Genomic DNA, 25,988 nt, shown 5'->3' on the forward strand with positions numbered 1-25,988 from the left:
TGCATATGACTCTAATATGCATGACATTTAAGAGAAACTGAACTCCACATACTGTATCACCAGTTATCCCCTAGTAAGGAATGTCTGTTCCAAAGGCCTGGACTAATTTTTGTCTTGTAAAAACAAAAGGAAAGCTTCATCATAGTCACTGATGGACAAACAGAACAGAACAATATAACAAACAAAACTTTCAAATACGATTTAACTAAGTATGCAATCAGTTTGGTGGCAGAACATTTAGTCTGTGACTCTTGATGGGGCTAAGCTGTGGGAGAAGTACAGAGAAATGTTGATATGCCAAGACTTAAATGATCCACCTGTCCCCAGTAGTATAAATGGTGTTAGCCAGCATTCTTAGGGAAATTTCAGTTATGCCTACACTGGAGTGAGACCATGACTGCAGCTTATGTATATGTAGCCAAGCTAGCTTTAGGATAGATAGATCAATCTGGTGTAACCACAACGGGAATGGGCTCATGCTGAAAAAAACCCCACAACCTCAAAACAAAAAATCTCAAAACACCTCCATGCTGGGTTTGGTGCTTCTTCCTTTCAACTGCTAAAACTAGAACTTGAATTGGTTGCTTTGTTTGATGTAAACTATTCACATACAACTTCAACACCTAGATATTAAAGGAATATCTTTTCTGTTACGTGTGGCTTTCTCCTTCCAATAAATACTTAAGTACTAGAAGTTGTTCTTGATGATCTAAATTTTGTACCTAGGTTCTGAATATGATGGTGTATTTCTAGCTACCTTTTTCTTTTGCTTAGGCAAAGTACACAGAATATGAAATAATGTTGCAAGATAAGTAGAATATTCTAGGGGGTTTTAATAACAAAAGAAAAAAGTAACAGGAACAAAAGATGCTATCAGTGGTGTAGGAGTGTTCAGAATGGATTTTTCTATCTAGCAAATCAAAAGTAACAGTGATTTCTTTTAGTAAAATGCACCTGGAATGATGAAACAAAAAAGTTCCTGGTTCAACATTTTTTTAATGAAGGAGTTAGCAGAATGCTGCTATTCCTTTTTATTTACTTAGGGACAAATTCAGTTCTACAGGTCCCAATATGCTCCAACTCCTTTTGTATTTGATGCAATGAGTAAAAGAGGTAACCAGGCAGGAGGTTTTACTAAATTATAATCTAGTAGGAAGCATTTTCAAGACCAGCCAGATCAGCAGGATTTCAACATACTAATCTGTATGCAGTGAAGTCTCAGTATAAAAAGCTTATGTGTTCATAATTTATGTTTAAACCTATCATTATGTGCATTAATCTTTATATACTGAGACATCAGGGCAGAAAACTTATCTATGTATAACTTCTGCAGTATTTCTGAGACCTTGTTATCTTAGTTTTGTACAGATGCTTCAGACAATAGAATTTTATGTAAATTTTCTTTTTTATTTTAAATTTTCATAAGCAGCTAACTGCAAATAGAAATTATTGCATCCCTTATTGAGTTTGTTGATCATAGGAATGCACTAAAGTCTCTATAATCTATAACAAAAGGCCTTAAAATTCTTCTGGCAGAAATTCTCATTCCTGCAAACAGCAGCTAGAGTGGGATCAGCAAATAATGTCTAGATTATGTTCTGTAGGCGTTCCAGTCTCAGTTTGTCATGGGAATAGCTCATCAGTTGATAGAGAAATGAGAGCAGTAGGAACCAGGAAAAGAGAGGGAAGAAAATGCCAGAGGTTTCTACACTGGACTTCTTCCTTTCTCTGTACTCAATGGAAGATTATATACTCATCTTTTTCCCTGATTTTGGGGTGGAGTTTGAAATATCACTGTGTCTGTCCTCTCCCAGTCTTCCCCCCATGCACAGACTGGTAAGAATTTTTTCAATTGCTTGGTTTTTTATTGAAGGTTGAGATGTGAAGTGCACATTCTTCACATGGCAGAATTTTATTCTCTCTTTTTTTTTTCTTCTGCTTTATTACGTACTCTTATTCATACTGTATTTATTTTGCAAATGCATTCATAAACATTGTCCGGGAGTCTTAAAGTTTCTGGTTTTGTTTTATTTTTTTTTTCTTGAACAGTAAATTCTCTTAAATGAAATACTTCTGATTTTAAAAAATGTAAAAAATAGGACATGGCCTTCTTGCATCACCTCATGGAAGGGCTTGATTCATGTCTCAGTCACGTGATAGGAGTGATAGGGAAAATCACCAGGCAAGGAGAACAGTTTTAACATTCAGAGTGTAATCTGGATGCCTTCTCCATACTATCTATTTATTTTCTCTTCTTTTTGTATGCTAATTTTGTCATTCACAGATCAGACCATGATACTCTTAGCTGCTTCAGGTGCTTCTGGATGCATTTTCCATTGCTGGGACTTGCACTCCAGCTTGTATCAGAAGAAAAAACTAGAAGCAAATAAAACCTTAGCAAATAATGTCATTGCTATGCCTCTCTTGTTCTCATAATAACTACTTGGAACAGTATAAACAGCATTAAAAATTACTTTTTTTCAAATATCAGATTATTAGGTGTACTCATTATTTGTTACAAAATGTGAATCAATTAATTTAGAACATTGTAAGTCATTCAGACATAGAGCTACAGCATTGAATGCTAGCTTTTTCATGGGTATAAAATTTTAAATGCTTAATTTAACAGCAGCAGTATGCAATGCTGGTCATCCCACATTGATCCTTACTTGTGAGATTACCACTTTTAAGACAAGATAATAAGGTATAACAAACACAAATATTGCAGTAGAAACACCAAAGGCTCTGTAATCTGTCCACTCCACAACTATTTGTGCAAAATTTTGCAAATCACCAACAGTAAGTGATACAAATACTGTTGAACTGAATCACTATTAACTGCATGCTTCTAATGCAGTCCTCATAAATTTAAGTAATTGTTAGTCTGTGCTTTATTGTTTCTATGAATTCCTCAGTTAATTTTTTAAGTGCTTCAAATGGACTAAAATTGTATGTGTACAAATCTGGTCCCTAGAATATATAAATGATACATGAAGTATAGTTGGTACTCCGTATATTTAGACCAACAGAAAGTATGGAAACAAAATGCAAATCAGTTTAATTAGAAAGCAGCCTGTCAGATCAGAAGATGGCTTAAACTGGGTCCAAGATTATTTCTTAGAATCTAATGTTATTTACGTTCTTGTTAAATATTTATAGGCAGTGTAATGCTGAAAATATCCCCCCCAAAATTATAAGATGCATTTACACTTCCCCAGGCTTTTGTGGACTAATCACTTTCCTTCTTCCATCTGACTGAAGAAATGTGTCAAGTATAGGGTTTTGCAGAGTTTCAGCATAATCAGGATGATCTGAAATGGTGTGACTGAGGCCCCCGCATGCACAAGGGAGTAGAAAAGAGTTTGTTTTCTTTTCTTTCTGCTTCCCTTATAGTCCTGTGTAAACACAGTTTAGCTCCTAGAACAGAACATTGTTCTTTTCTAAGCATAGATGATAAAAGCACAAGTTCTTGCAACTTACATAGTTTGAGGCCAGCTTTTCCCACCTTTTGTTCTGGAATAAAGGAAAAGCCCAGAGTGTTTTGTAATTAATGGTCCAACCCTTTGCTGTTAGCTTTATTGTCATGATAAACCCTAGATATGTAAGAAGAAATTGAAGAAATAAAGAATAAATTGAAAGAAATCCCAGAAGAAAATTTATGTTTTCCAAGAGTGTAGAGAGTATAAAATACCCTATCCATGCATTCCTTCAGCTCCTTCACAGTTGATCACAGTACGTGAAATAATCAAGTGGACAGCATCTTTCTAAAGGATGCTGAGGATGTTTTTTTAAAAGATAACGAGTTAATGAAAATGCATTTTATTACTCATTCAATGGAAACACTGTAAAAATTATAGCTAGTAAGTAGCATTATTATGACAGAAAGAAAAAGAGGAGGGATTCTTTGTAGAATTGCATTCATATCACATGAATGAGGGGATGGCATGCCTTTTCATCTATTTTTTTTTTCTCCCTGGGATTTTTTAACCACTTTAATGAAGAGTCTTTTGTTCCATTTTTCGAAGGAGGAGAAGAAAAATGATGGTTTTTTTTCTCTCCTTAAACATTACATAAATCTTAATGTAGGAAGCACTTCTAACTGATGTGATTTACTGTCTAACATTCAGAAAAGAAAAGCTTTCTCCAATGGCGTTATCCATTAATTAATGTAGATTTTAAAATACTCATTGAAAAGTCCTTATGCACTATATAAAGAAAAAGAGAGCAGATGACATACAAAGATACGACCCTACCCTTTGAACTGCCCTTTGAAATATTGAAATGTTCAAAAGCTACAAAATTATCATGTAATTTTAAAATACTGAATTATGACAAAGAAATACATTAAAGTATGAAAATGTACATCCCTGTTATCCAAACACACTTAACCTTATCTTTCTGAATGCATTGCTGCCTGGTACTGTTAATAAGTAAGTGTGTGCTTGGAAGGTATCTTAAGTGCCTGACAATCTACCAAATAGAGACTTTTGTGGCTTGACCCTGAAGCATAAATTGTTGTTTCTTCTTTTAACAAAGTAATAGTATAAAGCATTTGTTACATATCAGACCCTGGATTAGCTTTAGGGTAACAAGCTATGAATCAACAGCCTGTAGATTTATGTATATTAGATTAAACCTACTGTGGCATAATTAAAAGCCTGATGGAAATTGAAAGATGAGTACTATTTGGCTGGATATAATAGTTGGGCATGAAGATGTTTGAGACCATGGGACTAAGTGTGATAGGGCTTGTTGTGTCATGTTGCCTGGCTTACAGGCATCACCAGCTGGATCAAGTTTTGTGCATATATATTTATATGTGTGAGCGTATGTGGGATTTTTATTTATGTGACCAGCGTGGCTGTGGTGAGATGTAAATGGCTTTTCAATAAATGTTATGGTTGTAGAGGATACAGTTTTTCCTGTGACATTATATTATATTTTATTCTTATCAGGGATAACTAACCTTCCTTAAAATCTACCCCATGCAATATAAGTTCCCTGTGGTCTCTTTAGGTTCTCCGTATAGAGACAAGATCACTATAGCAATTCTTCAGCTGCAAGAGGAGGGCAAGCTCCACATGATGAAAGAGAAATGGTGGAGAGGCAATGGCTGCCCAGAGGAGGAAAGTAAAGAGGCCAGTGCTTTGGGAGTTCAAAATATTGGAGGAATCTTCATCGTGCTGGCAGCAGGATTGGTGCTTTCTGTCTTTGTGGCAGTGGGGGAGTTTTTGTATAAATCAAAAAAAAATGCCCAGTTGGAAAAGGTAAATATTGTCTTTTCCTATTTTATTTTATTTTATATTTATGGTCTATTTAAATAATACTTTAAGGATTTGGTAATGAAATGTAGGTGGTACATACTGATTGTTTATTGTATGGTACAGTACTTGTATAACAAAGGATCACAGCAAAGTACCCAAAGTTTTACATTTACAGCTTTTAATTTGTCTTCAATGTGTTTAATTGTAGCCAGATTTCAGGACAAGTGACTATTTCTCCTCTTATTCAAGCCTGAAAAAAGACAGCTTTTTACTCCTGGAAGTTCACTGCAGTTAATTTTATGGATGAAGAAGAAATCCGAAACTGTAATGGGAAACAAATTAATCTTCTACAGATAATTCTGATTTTCAAAAGACAAACTGTCTGTAGCTCAAAGTCAAAATCTGAAAATGTCTCTATAGAAATGTTCTTTACAGAAATTTATGCTTGCAAAGTTGTCCTGGTAGCATCTCGAAAAGGGTTACATCAGCATGACATTTTTTGGTGGGTTAACTACTGATATGATGTCCTATAATTTCAAGCTGACTCAGTTTTGAAAATTCTAGTGTTAATTTGTTCTGTACTTGAAATTTATACAACCACAATACTGTAATTTTGCCAACACTAGTAATATATTGTGAAATTCTTAGTTAGAATTACCATTTTTGCATAATGAATAAATAAATCTTTCTCTATATATGTGCCCATGGTAAAACCTAAATTCAAACTGTGTATTTCATTGCTATGACAAATTCTGAATTTTAAAAATTGAGAGAAACTGTTGGATTTTACTAGGTTTTTTTCTTTTTTTCTTCTTTTCCTTTTGAGGATCAAAATGCAACAGCTATATTTATATTGGTATTTTTCCAGATGCTACTGGTGAGTTTCTGTAACTAGAATTATTACTCAGAAAATTTACAATTTGTTTTCACTTCTTTTGAGGCAACCTTTTCGTATCCAAGTGTCCTGTTATAAATATATTGTTAAAGTAGTTTTTTCTAATATACAAAGGCAGTGTGAGGTTACACGGTCCTAAACACAGTTTGAACATGGGTACATTTTATTAAATTGTTGAAGGACCATTTAGATTCTCTTCTTTACGATACTACAGGCTGATTCCTTTCTGTTAACATACTATTGGAATGTTATATTTCTGAAATGAATTTGTGAGGAAAAAGATACCAGTTACTTAAGTAATTCCTGTCAGTCTCAATAATTTTTATCCATTCCTAAGGTGGATATGGATTTCATATGGACATCAGTATAATTCGGTTTAGCTTTTCTGGATTTTTAACAAGCACTCGTTTGGAAAAATAGGACTGTTTTGATAAAAATCTTGTAACATGAGTTCAGTACTTTGCAGGGTGTGAATGCCTATCTTATGTGCCAATAACAGTGTGTTGGAAGTTGTGCGAAGAAGCAAATAGAAACTTCTTAATTAAGGACTTGTTTCTCTAAGCCCTATGGTTTTGTGGGTTGGGTTTTTTTTGTCTTTTTTTTTTTTTTTTTTTTTTTTTGCTTCTTTTTTATTTTTGGTTGTTAATGATAGATAGAGATAGTAATGACTGGAGGTATCTGACCTTTTAACAGTACTTGTACCAGAAAGGTTTCATCATCAAACACTGAGATACTTTAAAAAGTTAAGATTTAATCTGAAGTAGTTGAAAGAGTCAGGTCTCTCTCCTCTCTTTCCTCCTTGCTGCCAATCTCTTACCTTCCCTCACCTCCCCGCTACACCCACATACCCTGATGTCAGGAGACTAGTAAGATTTCAGTGGAACTTTACTGATGGAATGAAATTAACAGGAGAATGATGCCAGCAGCATCCTTACACATGGCCTACCCCAGCATCCCCTCACCCACTCTGCTCCCAGCACCCACAGACCTTCAGTGAACGTCTTTTTCCACCCTCTCCAAATGTCGCAGATCCCCTTTGCCTAGGAGAGGGAATGGCAGCAGCCAAAGGGGAGATAAGCAGTACTGTCATCCGTCTCCAGCCTCTACACCTCCTCTGCTGGGATGAGTAAACCATGCAAGTGATGCTGCCTTGGCTATCCCATGGGGAGAGAGGAGGCACCTGGTGTGGTGGGTTGACCCTGGTTGGATGCCAGGTGCCCCCCAAAGCCGCTCTATCTCTCCCCCTCCTCAGCTGGGGGGGAGAAAATATAACAAAAGGCTCATGGGTCAAGATAAGGACAGTTTAATACAGTGATAGCAAAGGTCGCGCACACGAAAGCAAAGAAAAAAACCAAATGATGTTATTCTCTACTTCCCATCAGCAGGCGATGTCTAGCCGCTTCTCGGGAAGCAGGGCTTCAGTACGCGTAGTGGTTGCTCCGGAAGACAAAATGCCCCCCCTCTGTCTCCCTTTACTTAGCTTTTATATCTGAGCTGACATCATATGGTATGGAATATCTGTTTGGTTAGTTTAGGTCAGCTGTCCTGATTGTGTCCCCTCCGAAGATCTTGCCCTGCCCCAGCCTGCCATTGAGGGGAGGGCAAAAATGTTGGGGAGACAGCCTTGATGCTGTGCCAGCACTGCTCAGCAGTAGCCAAAACACCGGTGTGCTATCAACACCTTTCTAGCTACTGATGCAGGGCACAGTGCTATGAGGGCTGCTGTGGGGAGTGTTAACTCCATCTCAGCCAGACCCAATACACCTGGTTTTGGTAACATTTATAGTTTCATCCCTTTAGAATCAGAGTATCATTCTGGCATTTGTATAAAGCTTGTCAACATTTGGAAACAAGGAAGATCAAAGGTCATATTTGCAACCAAGGAAACAAAAGAAATCATGTCACTTCAGCTGCTGAGTATATGGAGTATCCTGGGGTATAAATGGGCATATTATCATGCGTGTCTGCTTTTTAATGTATACAAAATATTCAGTTGCGCTTCCAGTGGGGAGGCAATGCAGATTTAAAATGTATAATCTAGATATGTTTTTTTAGCATTTTCAGTGTCACCCTGCTCCTAGAGTGCACATGTAAACAGAGACACTGGCTGGTGTGAACCTAATTGGAGGAGTGAAATTTGAAAGGAATTGAGCTCAGAAAAGCAGCAAAGTTTGCTAAAAAACTGTTGCATCTTGTAACCAAAGTGGTTCAGAACATCCAGGCTCCTGATATGCTCAAAAGTCCAAAGGAAACATGTGACACTAGCTGTAGTCCTTCTGGGAAACAGATGAATTCATGCCACCACAACACTTTCCAGACACAGAGAAATTCCTCTTTTATTGACATCTTTCAAAAGCAAAGATAAGCCTGGATGTTATCACAGGTAGACTGTTAGTCACTGACACTTACTATGGCTAGTTTGTTTGAAAAATGAGTGACCTAGTTTACTATTTTCTAGAAGATCCAGATGTGACGGATATCAAAAGAACAGTATATGGATTCAATTCTGCTATCATTTATAGCCATTCAAAACTCATTGAGCCATCAGCAGGTCAGAACTAGGTCTGCTTGTGAAAAAATAGCAGGTGTAAATTTTATTAATTTTGAACTGTTAAATACTTCAAATAAAGTGAAATGAGACACGTGTCAGTATACCTTAACTGTTTGTTTCACTAGCAGAGATCTGGTCATGGACTTCCTATAATATAAAATACTAGATTAAATCTTGGAATGTACTGAAAAAATAAAACCAACAAAGTATTTCTGGAGTTATATGATCAAATCATAACCTAAACATCAGTTAAATTAGCCTCTCTGAAATCATTATTAATTTATAATTTATTATAAAAGCAATAAAAACAGTAACTAAATTGATACTAGTTTATATTTTATATACATTTCCCAAGGAAGACAAAACCAATTGAACTTTTTGTGGTAAATAATTCACAGCTCACCTACACAATTGAGTTGAGAAAGATCAGTCTGGATAGTTTATCTCACAAGGTACAATGAATGAGCACTTAGAAGGACTGGACCCAAAGCAGACATCAGTAGCTGTGGATATACATGTGTGTTACATACAAAACAGTGTTTTACTTACAACTGGAGATTCTGTTGAACAAGAAATTCTGAATGCTGAACTGTGACATGTATATGAGACTAACTATGTCTTTGAAGGTGGCACAAACTTAACTGGTTGACTCTTGCCCAAAATAAATTGTGTACAAAAATTTCAAAGACCTTCTGCAAAATGCACAAACCATGTTTTCATTTTGATAATGTAAGGATAACAGGAATAGAAGTTTCTGACTCTAGCTGTCTCAAAAATTCATGCAGCTTTACTGAGCTGCAGAGATTTTAGGTTATGGTTGTATTTGATCTTAAACTTACTAGAAATTAAGTGTGGTTTTGCTATGATTGCCAGTAATTCTGAATTTGCTGCCTACCTCAAACACACATTTGAGTAATGAGATAAACTGGGGTGTATTTTGAGATAAATAACCACTCTAGTCCTACCTAGTACATAGTCTCACTGATTTTTTTCAGGGGAAGTATTGGGAATGACAAAGCATTGTCCTTGTTTATGGCAGAATTTTGACATTCCTGTTGACACAGCGGGAAGGGGCAGGATGAGATGGCAGGCCAGAGGCTGCCCTGATTGCATTCCTGCAGAGTAACCACAAGATGGTGCCTTATAATTTCTTAGAGGGAAATTTAATTGTTACTTTTTAATAGAATTTATGTCACAATGCTCACCTATTTTTTATATGCAGCCTTTCTAAAAAATGCTAAAGGCTTGTATTCTTTCCTACTGTTTATGATACAAACATCTAATTATGTCATCTGCTTGGAAACATGTTATTAAGCAGACCTTTTTTATCTAGCCAATCTTGACAATAAATGCTCAGTCATTTGCATTTTATAATTGCTTTTGCTGGTGAATGACCTGCTCCCTGATTTTAACAGGCACTCAGAGGGCAGTGAATAAGCAATGTTAGAAACAGAAGCCATTTAAAACAATTACTATGTCCTCCTCCTTTTGTTTATTGATGTACTTCAATGTGTTATGGGTTTATGTCCATTTCATACATTTAGTTTTGTATAGCTCATATTATTATCATAAAGGCCAGAGAAAATATTGACCTTGAAGACCATTGATATTTAGCATAATATATTGATGATTCTTAGTTTGAGAATTTATTGACCTTTCCTTCATTTTTACGTGGGGTTTTTGTTGTTGTTCTTGTTTGTTTGGGTTCTTTTTACAAAGTCTTCTCTGAGATTATTTCCATTTTGATATCACCTTCACACAGTGATTAGATATTGCCATAAGTGTCAGCTGTGTGGTAGAAACTATGTGTGCACTGCTGAAAACTTCAGGATGAAATTCAGAGTATTGAGTCCATGTCAAGAATATATAGAACATTGCTTGTTGTCACCCTTGCAAATGGTTATCCTTGTACCTATCCTGGTCATGGTTTCTTCGGAGAAGGTGGCATTGGCTTGAAAAGTTATCCTGAAAGCTGGTTTTAGTAAAGTCGTGGACCCATACTTTTCCCGAGAGGCAAGGAGGGGCCAAGGGCTGCTAGGCTGAAAAAAGTTGTTGTGCTGTAACCATATACAGTTGACACCATGTCCTGATCATGCTTCTCTCAAATACGGTTTAACTTGTTCTTCATTTGTTTACATGAAGTTAGTGTAAATGCTAACATGAGGTTATTCGCCAAGGTCCTTCTACAGGCCGTTTACACCAGGATAAATTTAATTCATTATGTCTTAGAATGCTTCTTTTTAGAATTATGGTGAGTAAAGTGCATACATGTAGCTTGTCCTATATAGAATGGTCTTACAGGAGGAAGTTAATCAGTACTGAAATATTGTGGATTCTTCTTTATCAGCAGGATATGTAGAAAGTCAGTATTTCCATCTTTGTTTTAATAGTTATCTTACCAACAGCGCAAAACAAAATTACCATGATAATTTCATATGAAAAATTAAAAGATTTTTAGGATCCCTTCTTACTTCACCCGAGTATTTTATGGTTTGGGGTTTTTTTCTGAATTTTACTAAATTAGTTTTCATTAAAGTCTTTTTCATTACTTTCTCAAAAAATGCAGTTATGTCAGTGTTATTGGAGTTCAGAGAATATTCCTAATAGTTTAATATCAAAAGCCTTTGATATTTGGGACAGTAGTTTATAATAGTTTTGGAACAACCCCAAAGTAAATCCCAGCCTAGTGATTTTTTGGTTTTTTCCTTTCCAAGGGGAGGCAAGTTCAAAAGATTTTAAAGTTGAAAAGCCTGTTCCTCAGGCTACAACAAACAAAAGAATGTGGGCATTTTTGGTGAATCAAAGTAAAAGTTTTGGGATTTATATCTCAAGTAACTTTTATACAATGTACAGTCAGTGATGTAGTCTGTATTGTCATGTCATATTTTGTAATGGAGTAACCTAGAATTTTTAATGTTGGCTGGGAAAAGCAGCAGCAGCTCTGACAGCTCATAAAGGAAATGTTTTTCCAACCTTAGCACATTGCATTCTGCAGATATGCAGTTGGAAAATTGGGAACTTCTATCATCCTGTACTCCCTTGAGCACTGTATGTGGATGTATAGACTTGTATGGCTAATTTATGTGTGTGTAAGTGTACAGATTACTTGAAGTTGAGGTATTAATTATAATTAAATGCCCTCTTGGAAGCCACCTAAGTACATATTAGAGGATATTTTATAATGGAAGGAACTGTTACAAAACCCAACAAAACAAAACAAAAACACCCAAACCATAATCAAACCCACAAAACCCCCCAACTTTTACAGAAAAAATGATATGAAAAGACAAAAATGGAAAGTGGAAAAAAGCAATTTGACTGACTGTGGCGTTTTGAAAATAATTTGCAAACAATAAAACATTGTAAACAAGATCTCTATTTTGATTTTTGATTGCAGTTCAACTGATATCTGTTTGGTAATGAACATTGCTTCTGAGGTATTTTTAATATCTTAAGTTGTATCATTCAAGAAACAAAGAACAGAAAGTTTAGAAGTGTATGTAAAGCTGACCATTGCACAAATAAAAATGTAGGAATATGATTTCAGGAGGCTCACTATCGTGCCACAGGTATTCAGTCGAAGATCAGTGCTTAAATTGCAGGTCTGAGTTATGGAATATTTTATGTTTGACAGGAATTTAAAGTTATATAAAAAATTTTTTGAAACCCCTACATGTCATTTATTTTATAGCAAGTATAGTTCACTTCCACTCATCAGTAGAAAGAAGAAACATTCACATTATATAATTTTTGGCTCCTATAAAAAGAATATTTTCTTCATTCTTAAGGAAAAAAATGTCAGATTATAGAACATTCATGTCTTTCTAATAATTTTGCATTGTCTTCCCCTAAATATTACTTGAACATGACGTATATAAATATTTTAATATATAAATATTAAACTTTGCATTTTGAGTTAACCAGCTAAACTATAGCTAAGTGTAGTAGCAAACACAGTTCAGTTTGTCTGATTTAGATTACTTTGACTTTTATATAAGCCAGCAAAGTAACAACAAGCACTTCCAGCTGCCTTCTAGATAGAGAAAATATCCTAAACTGCCAGATGAAACCATGTAATTATAGAGAAACAGATGCTAACCATTTTGATAGTATGTAGTGCAATATGACCATAATAGTTAGTGTTTCCAAAACAGTAGAAACTGTTGGCATTAAGTTAATACTAATAGTCTCTCTCTGTTCAATATGATTTGAGGCCATGCCAAATTTTATATTAAGTTTATACTATCACACTGAACTATAAAACTAATATAAACTTTTACAGTGAATAATGTCCAGTGGACTTTAGCTCAGCAAACTTTAAAAAAAGCTGTTTAGATACAGCTGGACTCAGGTAAAAAAGGTTGTATTTATTTTCTAAAATGTCTCTGTAAGATGTACTATTTATTTTCAAATTAAGCTATATGGTATTATATACAGTATTTTAATCCAGATAGATTCATACTCCAAAGGATTAATTACAGATCATCATCACTTTATTTCACTATGCCCAATGATCAACAAACCTGACTTTCCTCAGACGAACAGAGAATGAATTTAGATCTAGGATCAAAAATGATTTAACAGGGGAATGAACTTTCACATCCAGTGGCTGAGTGCAAGATCTCAGGTGACTGATTTCAGTGCAGTCAGGATCATCTCTGCTGAAAGACAGAGAAATACCCTGCACAGCTGTGATTGCAACATGTGGAACCATTAAAATGTTGCATTGGATATGTTTCTAAATCAGATAGGCAGTACCATATATTCTGTTATTTATTTGCTCAGCAGCAGCTACATGGCTGAAGTAGTATGAATTGCTATCAGCAGTTGTTAAACACCTGGCAGTCATTTGTAGCCATTGTCCATGGACTGCAGCAATATGTTCTGGAAGAAGACCTGGACTGGTGTGACAAGCTTCACACCGGTAGAAATTATTGCCACTGACTGAAACACAAGTGACAAATAGAGTACTTACCACTACTGATCCAATTTGAAAACCCAGAACCAAACTTAGGAACCTTGAGAAATCTGAGACCGTGAGCCTCTTTCACAAGAGATGAAACTGAATAATAAGGGTAGACAATATCTTCTGAATACTTCCCTGCACTTGTCCAACATAGCACCTATCTCCGTAGGGTTAAGCTGCCATCATACCCCTATTTCAGCCAGGTACTGGAAGCACAAAATGACCGCACCATCCTGGTCTGACAAGACAGTAGGACTGTGTATCATCTACGTGCCGATGACACCACAGCCCAAATTATTTCATTATCTCCTCAGTGGCCTCATATACATGTTGAAAGGAGAGATGACAGGATGAAACCTTGTGGAATCCTGCATGAGAAAGAGCCCTCGGGGCTGATGAGCAATTGCCCTATGCCACCCTCTGGGATATCTCTGAGAGGAAAGAGTGGAACCACACAAGTGCAATCCCATCTGCCCCAGCCTAGGTCCACAGGTGAGTCAGACAAACATCATGGTCAGTGCGATGGCCAGAAAGGCTGCTGGCAAAGCTAAACAAAGCCACCTTTGGAAAAGCTTTCTGCACTGATAGGAGTTTCCCAGCAGCCACAGGAACTAGTGTAGCTGTCAGGATGCACTCAGACTGGAAACCAGGTTAAATAGTTTCAGAAGACCTTAAGTGGACTCACACTTGCTTTACCAGAAGTCTCTGTCATCCACCAGAGTGCATTTTGTTTTGTCAGGAAACAAACTTTAGAATTTGAGAGTGGCTGAATTGTTTTTTTGGACAGCAATTCATAATTTATTTAAGGCAAGCTGGAATCTTTCTGTCCCACTGGGAGACACTAACAATATATGCTAGAAGTGGTCTGCAATGAGGTCCCGTATGTCATCTAAGTTCATCACATAACTCTCAAACTCAGTGAGCGCTTCAGCCCATGGAAGATTATTTCAGTGTTGCCTTGTTACAGGAAGGGTCAGTCCCATCAGATTCTTGTTGATCCTCTCCGTAAAATAGCTAGAAAAGTCCTTGAAACAATCAGCGTTCAATTCAGTTACAGGGTGAAACACCTCATGCTTCACCAGGCTGTCTGGAACAACTGTACTGGTCTTGGCTTTGTAGATACTATGGTGGAAGCAAAGCTTAATTTATGGAATTAAAATTTTCATTCTGCTTGATATTATTGTCTTTATTTCAGTAGGCAATGAAATCTCTCATAAATTTTTGCCTGAAAATAACTTCCTAAAATGGCTGCTCATGCTACTTCTACCAAAAAAGCAATAGTTGCTAAATCTGAAAATGAGATTATATTAGTTGTATGCTCAGCTAATTGATGTGAACTTAGTCTGCAGTGTACTTGTGCATTATACTTGCTATGGATTGAAAATGTACTACATCAGAAAAGTCTGTGGCATAATATTTTTAATGTAACCATATTATGTGTGTGTATATAGATGTATGTACATATATATGCGTACAACCTTCGATCAACAATCATGTCTAAGACTAAGTATATAACTAAGCAACCTAAAAATCTGATCATTACAAGTACACTTTAACTTCTTTTGAAATGGTAATTCTTCAACTACAATGAAATATAATTTCCCTTTTTCTGAGGTTATTTTCATTCCATTAATTGTTCACCTTGTGATCCTAAGACAACATTTTGCTAGGATTCAAGTTTCTGTCTAGGGTGTTTTAAGATTGACAGGTTTTCCATACACACATTCAAAATACTGGAGGAGTGTCACATGGAAGCAGAAACTGATTAGGAGGGAGGGTCAGGGTAGGGCTGTGCATTCATTCTCAGCTAACTTCAAGAAGATGAAAACCAGTTTGATTGATATATCCTACTAGATGCTAGAACACTGACCCATAACACCACAAGATGATGCAGGATTACTGCTCTTACTGCTTTAAGAATATTAAACAAGGCTTCAAATAATATCTGACACACCAAACTGGAAGTAATGAACTTCTGAGTAAATCTTATAGTTTTTTATTGAATGTTGATAGTCAACTTAATGTTAACTGCATCAAAGGGGAAAAAATGTAAAATAGCAAGCAATTGGAAATTTTTGTATTTAAAACACATTGAATATTATTCACTTAGAATGTTAAGAGTGGTGCAGGTTTGCCATTCTTGTCTTTCTGTTGCTCTTTTTAGGCTGTTAAAAGCAAAATCTATGGTGATAGTCTCATAATTCTAACAAATGCTAATATAATTTCTAATTACCTTTCTAAATTCCTATAAAGCAACATAATGAAAACAGCTTAATATTAATTAATTAGCTTTCATATTAATACATACATGCAAAGATACATTTTTTCCTCAGGCAGTAAAGCCACGCACGAGCTGTCTAAGTAGATTGTAAACAGTGGTAACATTTTGCAAAATTATCATCTTGTTTCTACATGACTTGTGAGCTGTCAGCTATGGCAAAGAATGACAGAGATACCACTTACTTCTTTACTCTTCTTAAGGACATGCGGGTTTTCAAAATTGCTTTGTGTTAAAAGGCTAAGAACTATGGTTCTGATTAAAATTTTCTTTTGTACACTTGAACTTAGAATTGCACTTAGAATCCCCACTTAGAATTGCAGCTCTTTTTTCTAATGTTTTGTAGTGATTTGCTGCAACAAAACAGTTGCACTTCACTGCACTATTTAGAGAACTGTATGCCTTCCTTCAACTCTTCTACTATTTGATTATATCTAAGATGACTTGGAGGCAGCATTTACTTTCTGGTAACATTTAAGAAGACAACTTACCATTTTGTAAGGGTTGGTGAAAAATCAATATTAACTGATGTTCTTGTAACATGCCTGCAGTGTGGAAGGTAAGTTGGGAGTAAAAGGTTATTTTCCTTGAATTAAATAGAGAGTCTTGTAATATATACTAAAAGTGCTCAATTTCATGATGGACAACAGTTCTGAAATATAGCCTATAAGTTCTGTAAACATTTCACTGTTTTTCCCTAACAATGGTCAATTGAATTCAGGATCAAGACCTTGGATTATATTTTCTAAAATCATATCTGAAAATGTCATTTGTCTGTCAAAAAAAAGTATTCTAGAGCTGCTGCTTTTTGTCATGTCTTATTATCCGAATGTTGTATACTAACAGTGAAAGAACACAAAGTTTAACTGTACAGAAAATGGGGACTGTACACAGATTTTAATTGAAATGAAACAAGAAAATACTTTCTATTAAAAATACTGGATCAAACATAAAGTAATCCTTTGTAAACCTTCTTTGAACACGATTTTGCAATATGTGGGAAAACTCTTCCTTATATTTCTCAGTTAGAACCCAAAGAAGAATAAGAATCGAGGTCATGAACTTTTACATAGCCTTGAATTAATCTTTTTTAAAATACATGACTAATTCAGTGAGTGAAATTTGGAAAAAAAAAAAAAAAAAGAGATGTAATATTTCTCTTATTCAGTGCTCAGTTACCAAAATAATGGTACTGTCTGGGAGCTAATACTGTTTATTGTTTTCAGACATTCGTTATTTTAAAATACATAGCATACATAAAAAACTTAGTAAATGAAGTAATTAAATCATATTTTTAATGCAGTATATGCAGAGAAGTTCCCATGAACTTAATTTATACAAAATAATTTGAAAACACAGAATGGAAGAATTTTCTAAATAAAATAACTATCTCAAAATTGTGTTAACTGCCTTTTTAAGACTGTCAGTCTTGCCAACATTTCTCATTTAATGAGTTTTCAGATCCAGGTAAAATTCTCAGATAAAATGTGTTGGCAAGTTTCTTGAGAGCTCATTTTCAGGATATTTCAGAATGTTAGCATCAAGTGCATGTACCTTCTTACCTCTGGGCTATTGATTGTAATCCTGTTCCTACTGATATTACCTAAAAATTTATACCCTTGGGTGAGTGCTTGCAGATCTTTGCAAAAGGTTTTGGTGGATTGATGCATCTTGAAAAGGATTCACTGTGTTTTGGCACTCTTGTTAGATGTCTTGGCAAGAAAAGACATGGGACACAATCTTGAAAGTGCTAAGTGCTAATGCACCATTTTTAAATTTGGAAGGATTTTGTTCCTCAGAATGTTTCAGTTAGGTCTTTAATTCCAGAGGTGAGAGCCATATAATGGCTGGAGGTAGTGTAGCACTAAGAGTTGCAGCATTTACTTCTTAATGGATTCCCTGAGAAATTCCTGAGTTATGTGCTAGGTTCCCCACATAGTGAAAATGCCAAGATCTGTAAGCCTTAGCAATTTAGCTTGTAAACCATTAGGGACTATTAAATTAAATCTCACCCTTTTGAAAGACTTCAGGTTTAATTTCAGATTCAGAATCATAACTACAGTTCTGATGTTAAGCAACAGCACTTTCTTAAAAAAAGAGAAAGTCTAAAAGAATTGAATATTTTCTTTCAAACTATAGCTGGATAAGAAGGAGGTACAGTTTCCTGCCTTCCGCACAATGCTAAGCAAAGATACCTTACGCATGAAGATCTGACATATTACAGCTCAGACCATTCAATTAATTAGAAATTTTAGCCACCTCATTCACACGATGAAAGCCATAAATTCTGCCTTGGATGTCAACCCAGTGCACCAAAACATTTTTAAAAGGGATTGCTAATCAGTGTCCCTTGCAGAAACCACTCCAGCCAGATATGCCAGCCAGAAATGATGAATTTTGTCTTGAACCTTGGCCTCTGAAGGACTTGTGCTTGACTCTACACCAGAGAAGTATACTTCCTCTGCTTTGGATTTACAACTTTAACTTTTCTTAGTTGTAGGTGGCTAAACCCTTTCTATCATAAGTCGAGTAGGTGTCATTCCTTTATTTCAAACTCAGCAGGAGAAAGGAATGTTTGAAGGGAAGAGTATCACAACCAGAGTAAGATTACCCTTTCCTTCCCACCTACCTATTCCCTTGTTCATGCAAAGGATTAGGGAAGAGGGCCTTTGTTCAGTATTTGGGGGCTTCAGGTTCAGTTCTAACCCATGACTGGGACAACTCATGTTTGCGCTCTTTTGCACTAAACAGAATTCTATATGAAAATACTGAAGTCGTCACTGAAACAGGAATTAACAGTGAAGCCTTTCCTCTGCCACTGTGTGCTCCGATCCCTAATCGACAGAACAGCCCATGATCTCCCTCTCTCCCTTTCTCCTGCTCTGCCTCTGTTAACTGCTTCCATGCGAAGTGGAACAGGATCAGTGGGTGGACACTGCCAGTGTTTTTACCTTGAAATGGTGTAATGCCCGTAGGTTACACCCCTTTGCTGAGACACTGAAGCTTAAATCTCTTCTGGCAGAAGACACTATTGAATTGATACCCTCAAATGTGTATCACATTCAGCTCTAATGCTCCAGCTGATGTTTGGCTGCACAGAAGAAAGTTGTAATGTCTGCCATGTGTCCTTCTTTAGCAGTTGCCGCTTTTTTTGAGGAACTGGATTTGTTAGGTCCTTTCAGAGCATACCTACTGGACTGACGACCTTACGCATGGGGAACCTGAGTGTGAATTCCGATGGGATCCAGGACTAAGCCAAGCACCAATGTGTTTAGCAGAACTTCTACTTACTATTGCCAAATGACAAACCTGTAAAATTTGATGTGGAAAACTGAGTGCTTTACTGCTCAGAGTGCCTTCAGCCCTGGAGGTTGGAAGTTGAATGCAGATTTTGATAAACACAGTTTCAGTTTACGTTCCCAAAGAACTAGGTGGGGTGAGGTGCTTAAATATTTTCTGGATCTAATCTCCAAACTCCGGGTTTGTATGAATAATGGAGATGTAACAGTTTACAAATAAACAGTTTACAAATAGTGGAGATGTAACAGTTTACAAATAAAGCAGAGTTCTTGATTTGGGAGATAAATTAGACAATTATATATTGACTGATAATCTACTACTAATCACACAAAATCAAACAATGATCAGGAGATATTTACAGTAATTATAGGTGTGCTGTCTCTTCCCCCCCCCCCCCCCCCCGCGATCATCTCTTTGGACTGGAGATTAGTTATTAAGAAAGCAGAATGCGAAAGGCTAGATCAGACCTCAAATTTTCTTTGGGTGAGAGAAATTGTCAGAGGCTTGTCATAACATCTCAGGCTCTGGGATATGTTATTTAGTTAATACATTTCTCCATTAGCTGGAAAACATTTAAGTTAAAGTATATGATAAAAGAAGTGGCTAATTCACAGACACCAAAACTGCGACTCCTCTTCCTTCCATATTTCATCCATACTCCGATTTGCACACTGAGGAGAGGCTAATTGCTCAGCACACTATTAGCAGTTGAGAATTCAGTCAGACTGAGGGAATAAGGAAGGTTTTATTTTACTTTTCAGATTTCTTGCACTGTAAAATGGAAAAAGGGCTTTGAGGATCTAGCTTTTGATGAAAACATGTTAATAAACCTTTTTTCTGATAATACGCTCTTCATAAAGATCAATGAAACTGAATATTTTGGGCAAAACCCCACAAATGATAGTCAACAGTGGAAGAAGTGCTTAGATACAGAAAATATTAAAAATAATGGAGTAGATTTTAGTTTTCAGTAATGGATCTGCATTTTAACAGTATTTAAACATTAATTCAGGTAAACTTCCTATACTAAGACTTGTTGTTTTGTTGAGGAACAGCTATTTAAATCATGTGGAAATGAAATTATTATTTTGAAATATGGGCAAGGAGATTTTACTGAATACCTAATATACATGTTACATTCAGATGCTATCCTGTAAGGCTTACCTATGTTAACAGAACATCTGTTTGAAATATTTTTATGTATTATCTGCATTCGTAGTTAGTAGCTGCCAGATAAATAATTGTAGAGACAAGGTGATCTTTTCACTGAGTCATCACAGTTTGATAAGTCATTTTAATTATTATGTGATGCATATTTAAAAGACAGCAATTTGTTATGAGCTCCAGGCTGAGACAAGGCAAACTTACAGGACTGACAAGGCTGTGCCAATAGAGTGACTCTACTTCTAGACATTGCAGCAAGACATTTCTTATAGATGTTTTTTCTTCTTCCTCTATTTCCCTCTGTAGAGGTCCTTCTGTAGTGCCATGGTAGAGGAGCTAAGGATGTCTCTGAAGTGTCAGCGTCGATTAAAACACAAGCCACAGGCCCCCGTTATTGTGAAAACAGAAGAAGTAATCAACATGCACACGTTTAACGACAGAAGGTTGCCGGGTAAAGAAACCATGGCATAGAGCTGGGAAGCCAAATACCCCAAGCACAAACTGTCGTCTTTTTTCCAAACAAACTTGCGAGAATGTTTCCTGTGGAAATATGCAACCTGTGCAAAATAAAATGAGTTACCTCATGCCGCTGTGTCTATGAACTAGAGACTCTGTGATCTCAGCAGTTGCAATGGCCAGACTCGAATCACAAGCATCATGGATCAACCAAGTTATGCGGGGTTACACTGTTCGTCATGGGTTTCCACCATTCTGAATGAATGAATGTTCCATGTGAGTTTTGTGGCTGGTTTCAAATGCAGTCTCAGTGAGAAATTACAGGTTCCTTTTGAAGTTCAACAGTTGCCAGGAGATGGAGAATAAATGTCCAAGATGATACTAACCACGGAAGGAGTCTAGTAAAAGTAATATCTCAAAACTGTAGTGGAACTAGAAACCATATGTTCTTCTGAACTTCCAAGCATAGAAGAGTTGGTAACTGCTGGTAGACTGAAACTACCATCTGGACAGGCAATATGAGCTTCTTGGATGGGAGAAATGTTAAAGTGAAGAAACATGAATCCCATGAGTAGAAGGATAAATATGAGGATGCTCACCTGCTTATGGGACTGTCTGTGTCACTGAACTAAGTAATTAAATAATAATTAAAAAAAAATCAGTAACTTAAATTTACCTGGGCTGGAACTTTGATCTAAAAAAAACAACAAAAAAAATCCATAATTTTGACCCAATTTTTAGATGAATGAAAGTTTCCTTAGTACAAAGGAATGTATCTTACAACCTTTAGATATAAGCAATTACTTTTTTTCTTTAATTGTGAAAAGAGGGAGGGGGGTGGGAAGCCGTGTATTTCACACATAGAGGGCTTGCATTTTAGCCTGGAGGGATTTTGAAACCCTTGTTCCTGCTACTAATTGAACTCAATGGAGCCTGTGCAATTCTCGCTAATATTGGAAGTGGGATGGGTCACCTAAAAGAAGTGAATGTGGAGAACTTTAAGGAGGACTGCATTTTTCAATACAGTCACAGTACTAAATGAACAAAATTCTTGAGCAGTTTTTTTTTTTCCAAAAAAAAAATGTTCAGGTTTATTTGTGGAAATGCAAGATTTCTATGAAAATAGTTTTTGTATGGAAATTTTTGTAATACTTTTTATCAACAAAATAAGAACATGTGTTTCTGTCAGGGGTGTGATGCCAAGCATGAATGGTAGTGCGTGTGCACCACCAACGTTTGGTGAAAACTATTTTTATCAAGAAAAAGGAATCTTAGAAGAGACATATTTTCAAGTTAGATAATATAAAAAAATAGGTGCACTACCATCACTGCTTACCATGCTACACCCCTGGTTTCCACTAGGCTGATAACATGCTGTCATGAACAATTGTGTGTAAATGGTAAAAGACACAGACCTCTTGACCACATTGTGATAACAGTTTAAGTGCACTCAGTTTGCTGTTTGAATCCAATGCACAAAATTAAAAAAAAAAAAAAAGCATTTTATGTCAGTTTTAGTTGTTTTGTTTTTGCCGTGTGATTTGAGCAACTTATGTACAGTACTTTGTGTCAGTACTGGTACTTAGCCTCAGCTTAGTGCCCTATCCTGCTGCCTCTTGCCACTAAACATGTGGCCAGAGAGTTTGCTGGGATTTCTGAGAGAAGCCAGTACAGCACATTGTGATAAGTTTTTGCAGGATCTGGCTCTTAGCTGCTTCAAAGCTAATTTATATGTCCTGCCTGTGGTGAGTTCCTGGACATAACATTTTGAAATACTGCCCTACAGATGCTGAGTCTTGCACCTCCGTCTACTGTAAATTTATTTGTATCTCAACAAAAAATGTATAGGGTGGGCTATGTAGGAATGCTATGTCAATCAGAAAAGATTATGAAGATGGTCTTTATATGGAAAATAATTAATTTGACTAATTTAAAAAAACCCTTTTAAATTATCATAGATAATCAGTCATTGGCGAGTAATGAGGTTATTTGTTTACTGGGGCTTAGTTTAATCTTATCATCAACTTTCTAGCACAGGAATAAAAGATATATCATTCAAATTGTAGAAATTGTATTATGAAATATGGGGGGGAAGGGGGAGGTTTGTGTCTACTACCCGGTTCTCATAAATCCTCATAGAGACTGAGCTGGCCATTTCCATTGTGAACAGGGACTGAGAAAGCAAATTTCCTTATATTTGTGAGAGTTTCACCCCCATTTATGTGATAACAAAGAACAGATTATCTTTGTCTGAAGTATAAACAAGATAAAAACACCTTCAGCAAAGATTCTGAAAATGAGTATACTTACATAATACATATTTAAGTTAATTCTTTAAAATACAAAGGGGAAGAAAGTAATTGTCGTACAACACAATGAAAACTCCTAATTATGATGGTTTGGAATGGAAAAAAAAATTGGCTATTGCATTTGATTGATGATTTACAATAAAATTTGTAAAATCATGTAATAAAATGCTGTATTATATTCAAACAAACCTTTCTTTTCTCCATTAAGGGTGTTGAAATAAGCAGGATTCCATTCTCACCTTGATGCACATGACTAATTCTCATTAAGCTTTATGTGAGCCGAAGTGTGAATGCAGAATATGTCCCAAATGTTTTATTGGGTCAAAGTCCCCCAAGGAACAAAAATCCTAATATAAAAGTAGTGTGGCTTAATTAAGATTTCCATGAGACTTTCAGCCTTCCATTATTAAGGGAAATATGCAAAGTAACTGGAGATTTGTATTTAAGATCAAGACTAGAAATGCATGGCTCCACAGATTCATAGTAGGATAATGGCTTTTTTTTAAAAATCGTACACTAATTCATGGTTACTTTGTTGTGCATTAGTAATTATTTCTGTATTTTTCACAGAAAATGAAGACATTTAAGGAAAAATGACTAATAAAGAGTTGACCCCCAAAGTAGTAGAAAATACTACTGGTAGTTTTGTACTCCAGAAAGCTCAACGGTTCATTTTCCCTTCACCTCAATTCTGAAGAAAACTTCGTCATTTTGAAAGGCCTCTGAATGGCTAGTCCCAAATTCCCAAATTCTCATGTAGTATAAATTTCTATAGGGTCATTAAAATTGATGGAACTACACTAGCTAAAATGAAGTGAGTGTTTGGCCCATGAAGATTCAGACTCTGTACATAACTGCTTTATGTGGTTTCATATATTAGCTCAATTAGTCTGTTGATTTCCCACAACAGTATGATGGTTGCTTCTCTGAATGACCTTGAATGTCACTCTAGAGAAGACTTTTAAAGCAGTTATAACTCAGTTATATGGTGCTACCTGGTGGATGACAATTGGAGGTAAAAACGGAACAGGACTTTTTTTGTTTTGTTTTATTTGTGTGTGTATGTGTTACTGTATCTGTTTTAAGGAAGATAGAGGTCTATAGTCTTTAAGGATCTCAAGACACACAATTTTGATCTTCAGGTTGCCTCAGCATGGTCATATAGCAATAGATAACTATGTGGATATTACAGAATAAATGACAAAAACCCCTCTAGCTTATTGATAAATGTCATTTGTGAAGGAGTGGTAGTGAAAATTCTGAGCCAAATAGTTGGATGAAATCAAGATATATGTGGTGCTTTATAATAGATGAGTATTTGGCTGATTATAGACATCAGCAGGCAATTTCATAGTATTCTCCTATTACATAAACACAAATACAAACACATCCAGGAAGTATCTGCAGGTTTTGTATGAGATATTACTTTCTGAAGTTTCTATCTATCTCAATTTTCAGTTGAAGAATTCAGTATAGGTTTGACAGAACCTTTTCTTTCATGTTTATATTACTTGAGGGTCTGTGCATTAATCCTTCCTGGTTTCATCCATAGAGTCTTCCAAGAAACCAAAATAACTGTTTAGCCCTATTACACTAACTAATTAATATTTCAGAATGAAAAAGACATAATTTATGAAGAAAACCTCCCCACCAAAGCCTCAAATAGAAGTAGGAGAAATGCCCTGATATTCTACAAAATCAAAATGTTTTCAGGGAAAAAGGTCATGAGCAGAGATAATGGCATACTAAGAGGTAAAAGATAATGCTATAAAATATTTCAGTATTATTATTATTATAAGGATATTAGAAAAACATTTAAAGTACTTTAGACACAACTTCACTTATTTGCCAAATACATTAGTCTCCAAATACATCAACAATCACAAAATATGATTGCAATGCTGACTACTTTGAAAGCAGCGTCAATACTCCTACTTCAGAGGAACCAAGATTTTGTCCAATACATCCCCAAATTGTGTACTGATACAATATTAAAGGCAAAATACAATACCAGCCTGCGTTTAGGTGTACAGGAGCAATTGTGCTTTTTGTCATATTTTCAAAGGTGTGTAAGAAAAGAAAGGGTCGCTGAGGTTGATTCATCTGACATCCAAGATCATTGCTTTCCAACCTCAAATATGTTAGTGTCCTGTTCCTTTCCAGTCTTGCCTCTCTGCCTTCCTACAAGCACCTCTTACACTTTCAAATTTATTTTCAAACCCCTTTTCTTCTGGCTTTCCTATAAAATGTAGTTCTAATTAAAAATAAGGTTACTGAAGCACCTCATCTCCCCAGTTTGTATCCACCAAGACAAAAACACTAGCTTTTCATGTGACTGTAATCTAATTGTCCTTCTTTTCATTTACTACCCCTCTCTGTCCCCTGCCTGTGTTATCTTCTCCTGTTGTTCTTGTACTTGCCTAGACTGTAAGCTCTTAGGGGGCAGGGAATCTGTCTTTGATTTGTTCTATGTAGCACCATGAACTATGGAGCTATATAAATAATAAAAAAAGTAGATCTTCTTAAATGATGTTTGAAGTGATAGTGATCTGATTGACTGCCAGTCTAGTAATATATTGTTTTAGCTCATTGCCTGGAATCCTAATTACTACAGCAATAGAATAATCGAAAAATAAAAATAATAAAACCAACCCAAAGGAGCTATCACAATGACTCATCTTACTGGAGATTTCCCTATATGGTTGGGTTATAGGCGTATAGAACATCATGTTCACATAGCATCTATAAAGGTTTTAATATGAAATCAGCTACATTGAAAATGGAAAATGCAGATTAACATATAAA

The 25,988-nt window shown here is 35.8% G+C and overlaps 1 protein-coding gene across 1 annotated transcript in view; it reads left to right on the forward strand.

Annotated features, from left to right (window-relative positions):
• GRIK2 (glutamate ionotropic receptor kainate type subunit 2) overlaps window positions 1–21,665 on the forward strand; it is a 415,252-nt gene extending 393,587 nt beyond the window's left edge. Inside the window, exons 15-16 of the mRNA XM_075046677.1 lie at window positions 5,017–5,267; window positions 20,725–21,665. Of these exons, the coding sequence (XP_074902778.1) occupies window positions 5,017–5,267; window positions 20,725–20,889 (416 nt within the window). The 3' untranslated portion in view covers window positions 20,890–21,665. The remainder of the gene's footprint in view (window positions 1–5,016; window positions 5,268–20,724) is intronic.
• The last annotated feature ends 4,323 nt before the right edge of the window (window positions 21,666–25,988 follow it).

This window comes from Buteo buteo, chromosome 15 (assembly GCF_964188355.1).
Source record: "Buteo buteo chromosome 15, bButBut1.hap1.1, whole genome shotgun sequence".
In the NCBI taxonomy this organism is placed as follows: domain Eukaryota; kingdom Metazoa; phylum Chordata; class Aves; order Accipitriformes; family Accipitridae; genus Buteo; species Buteo buteo.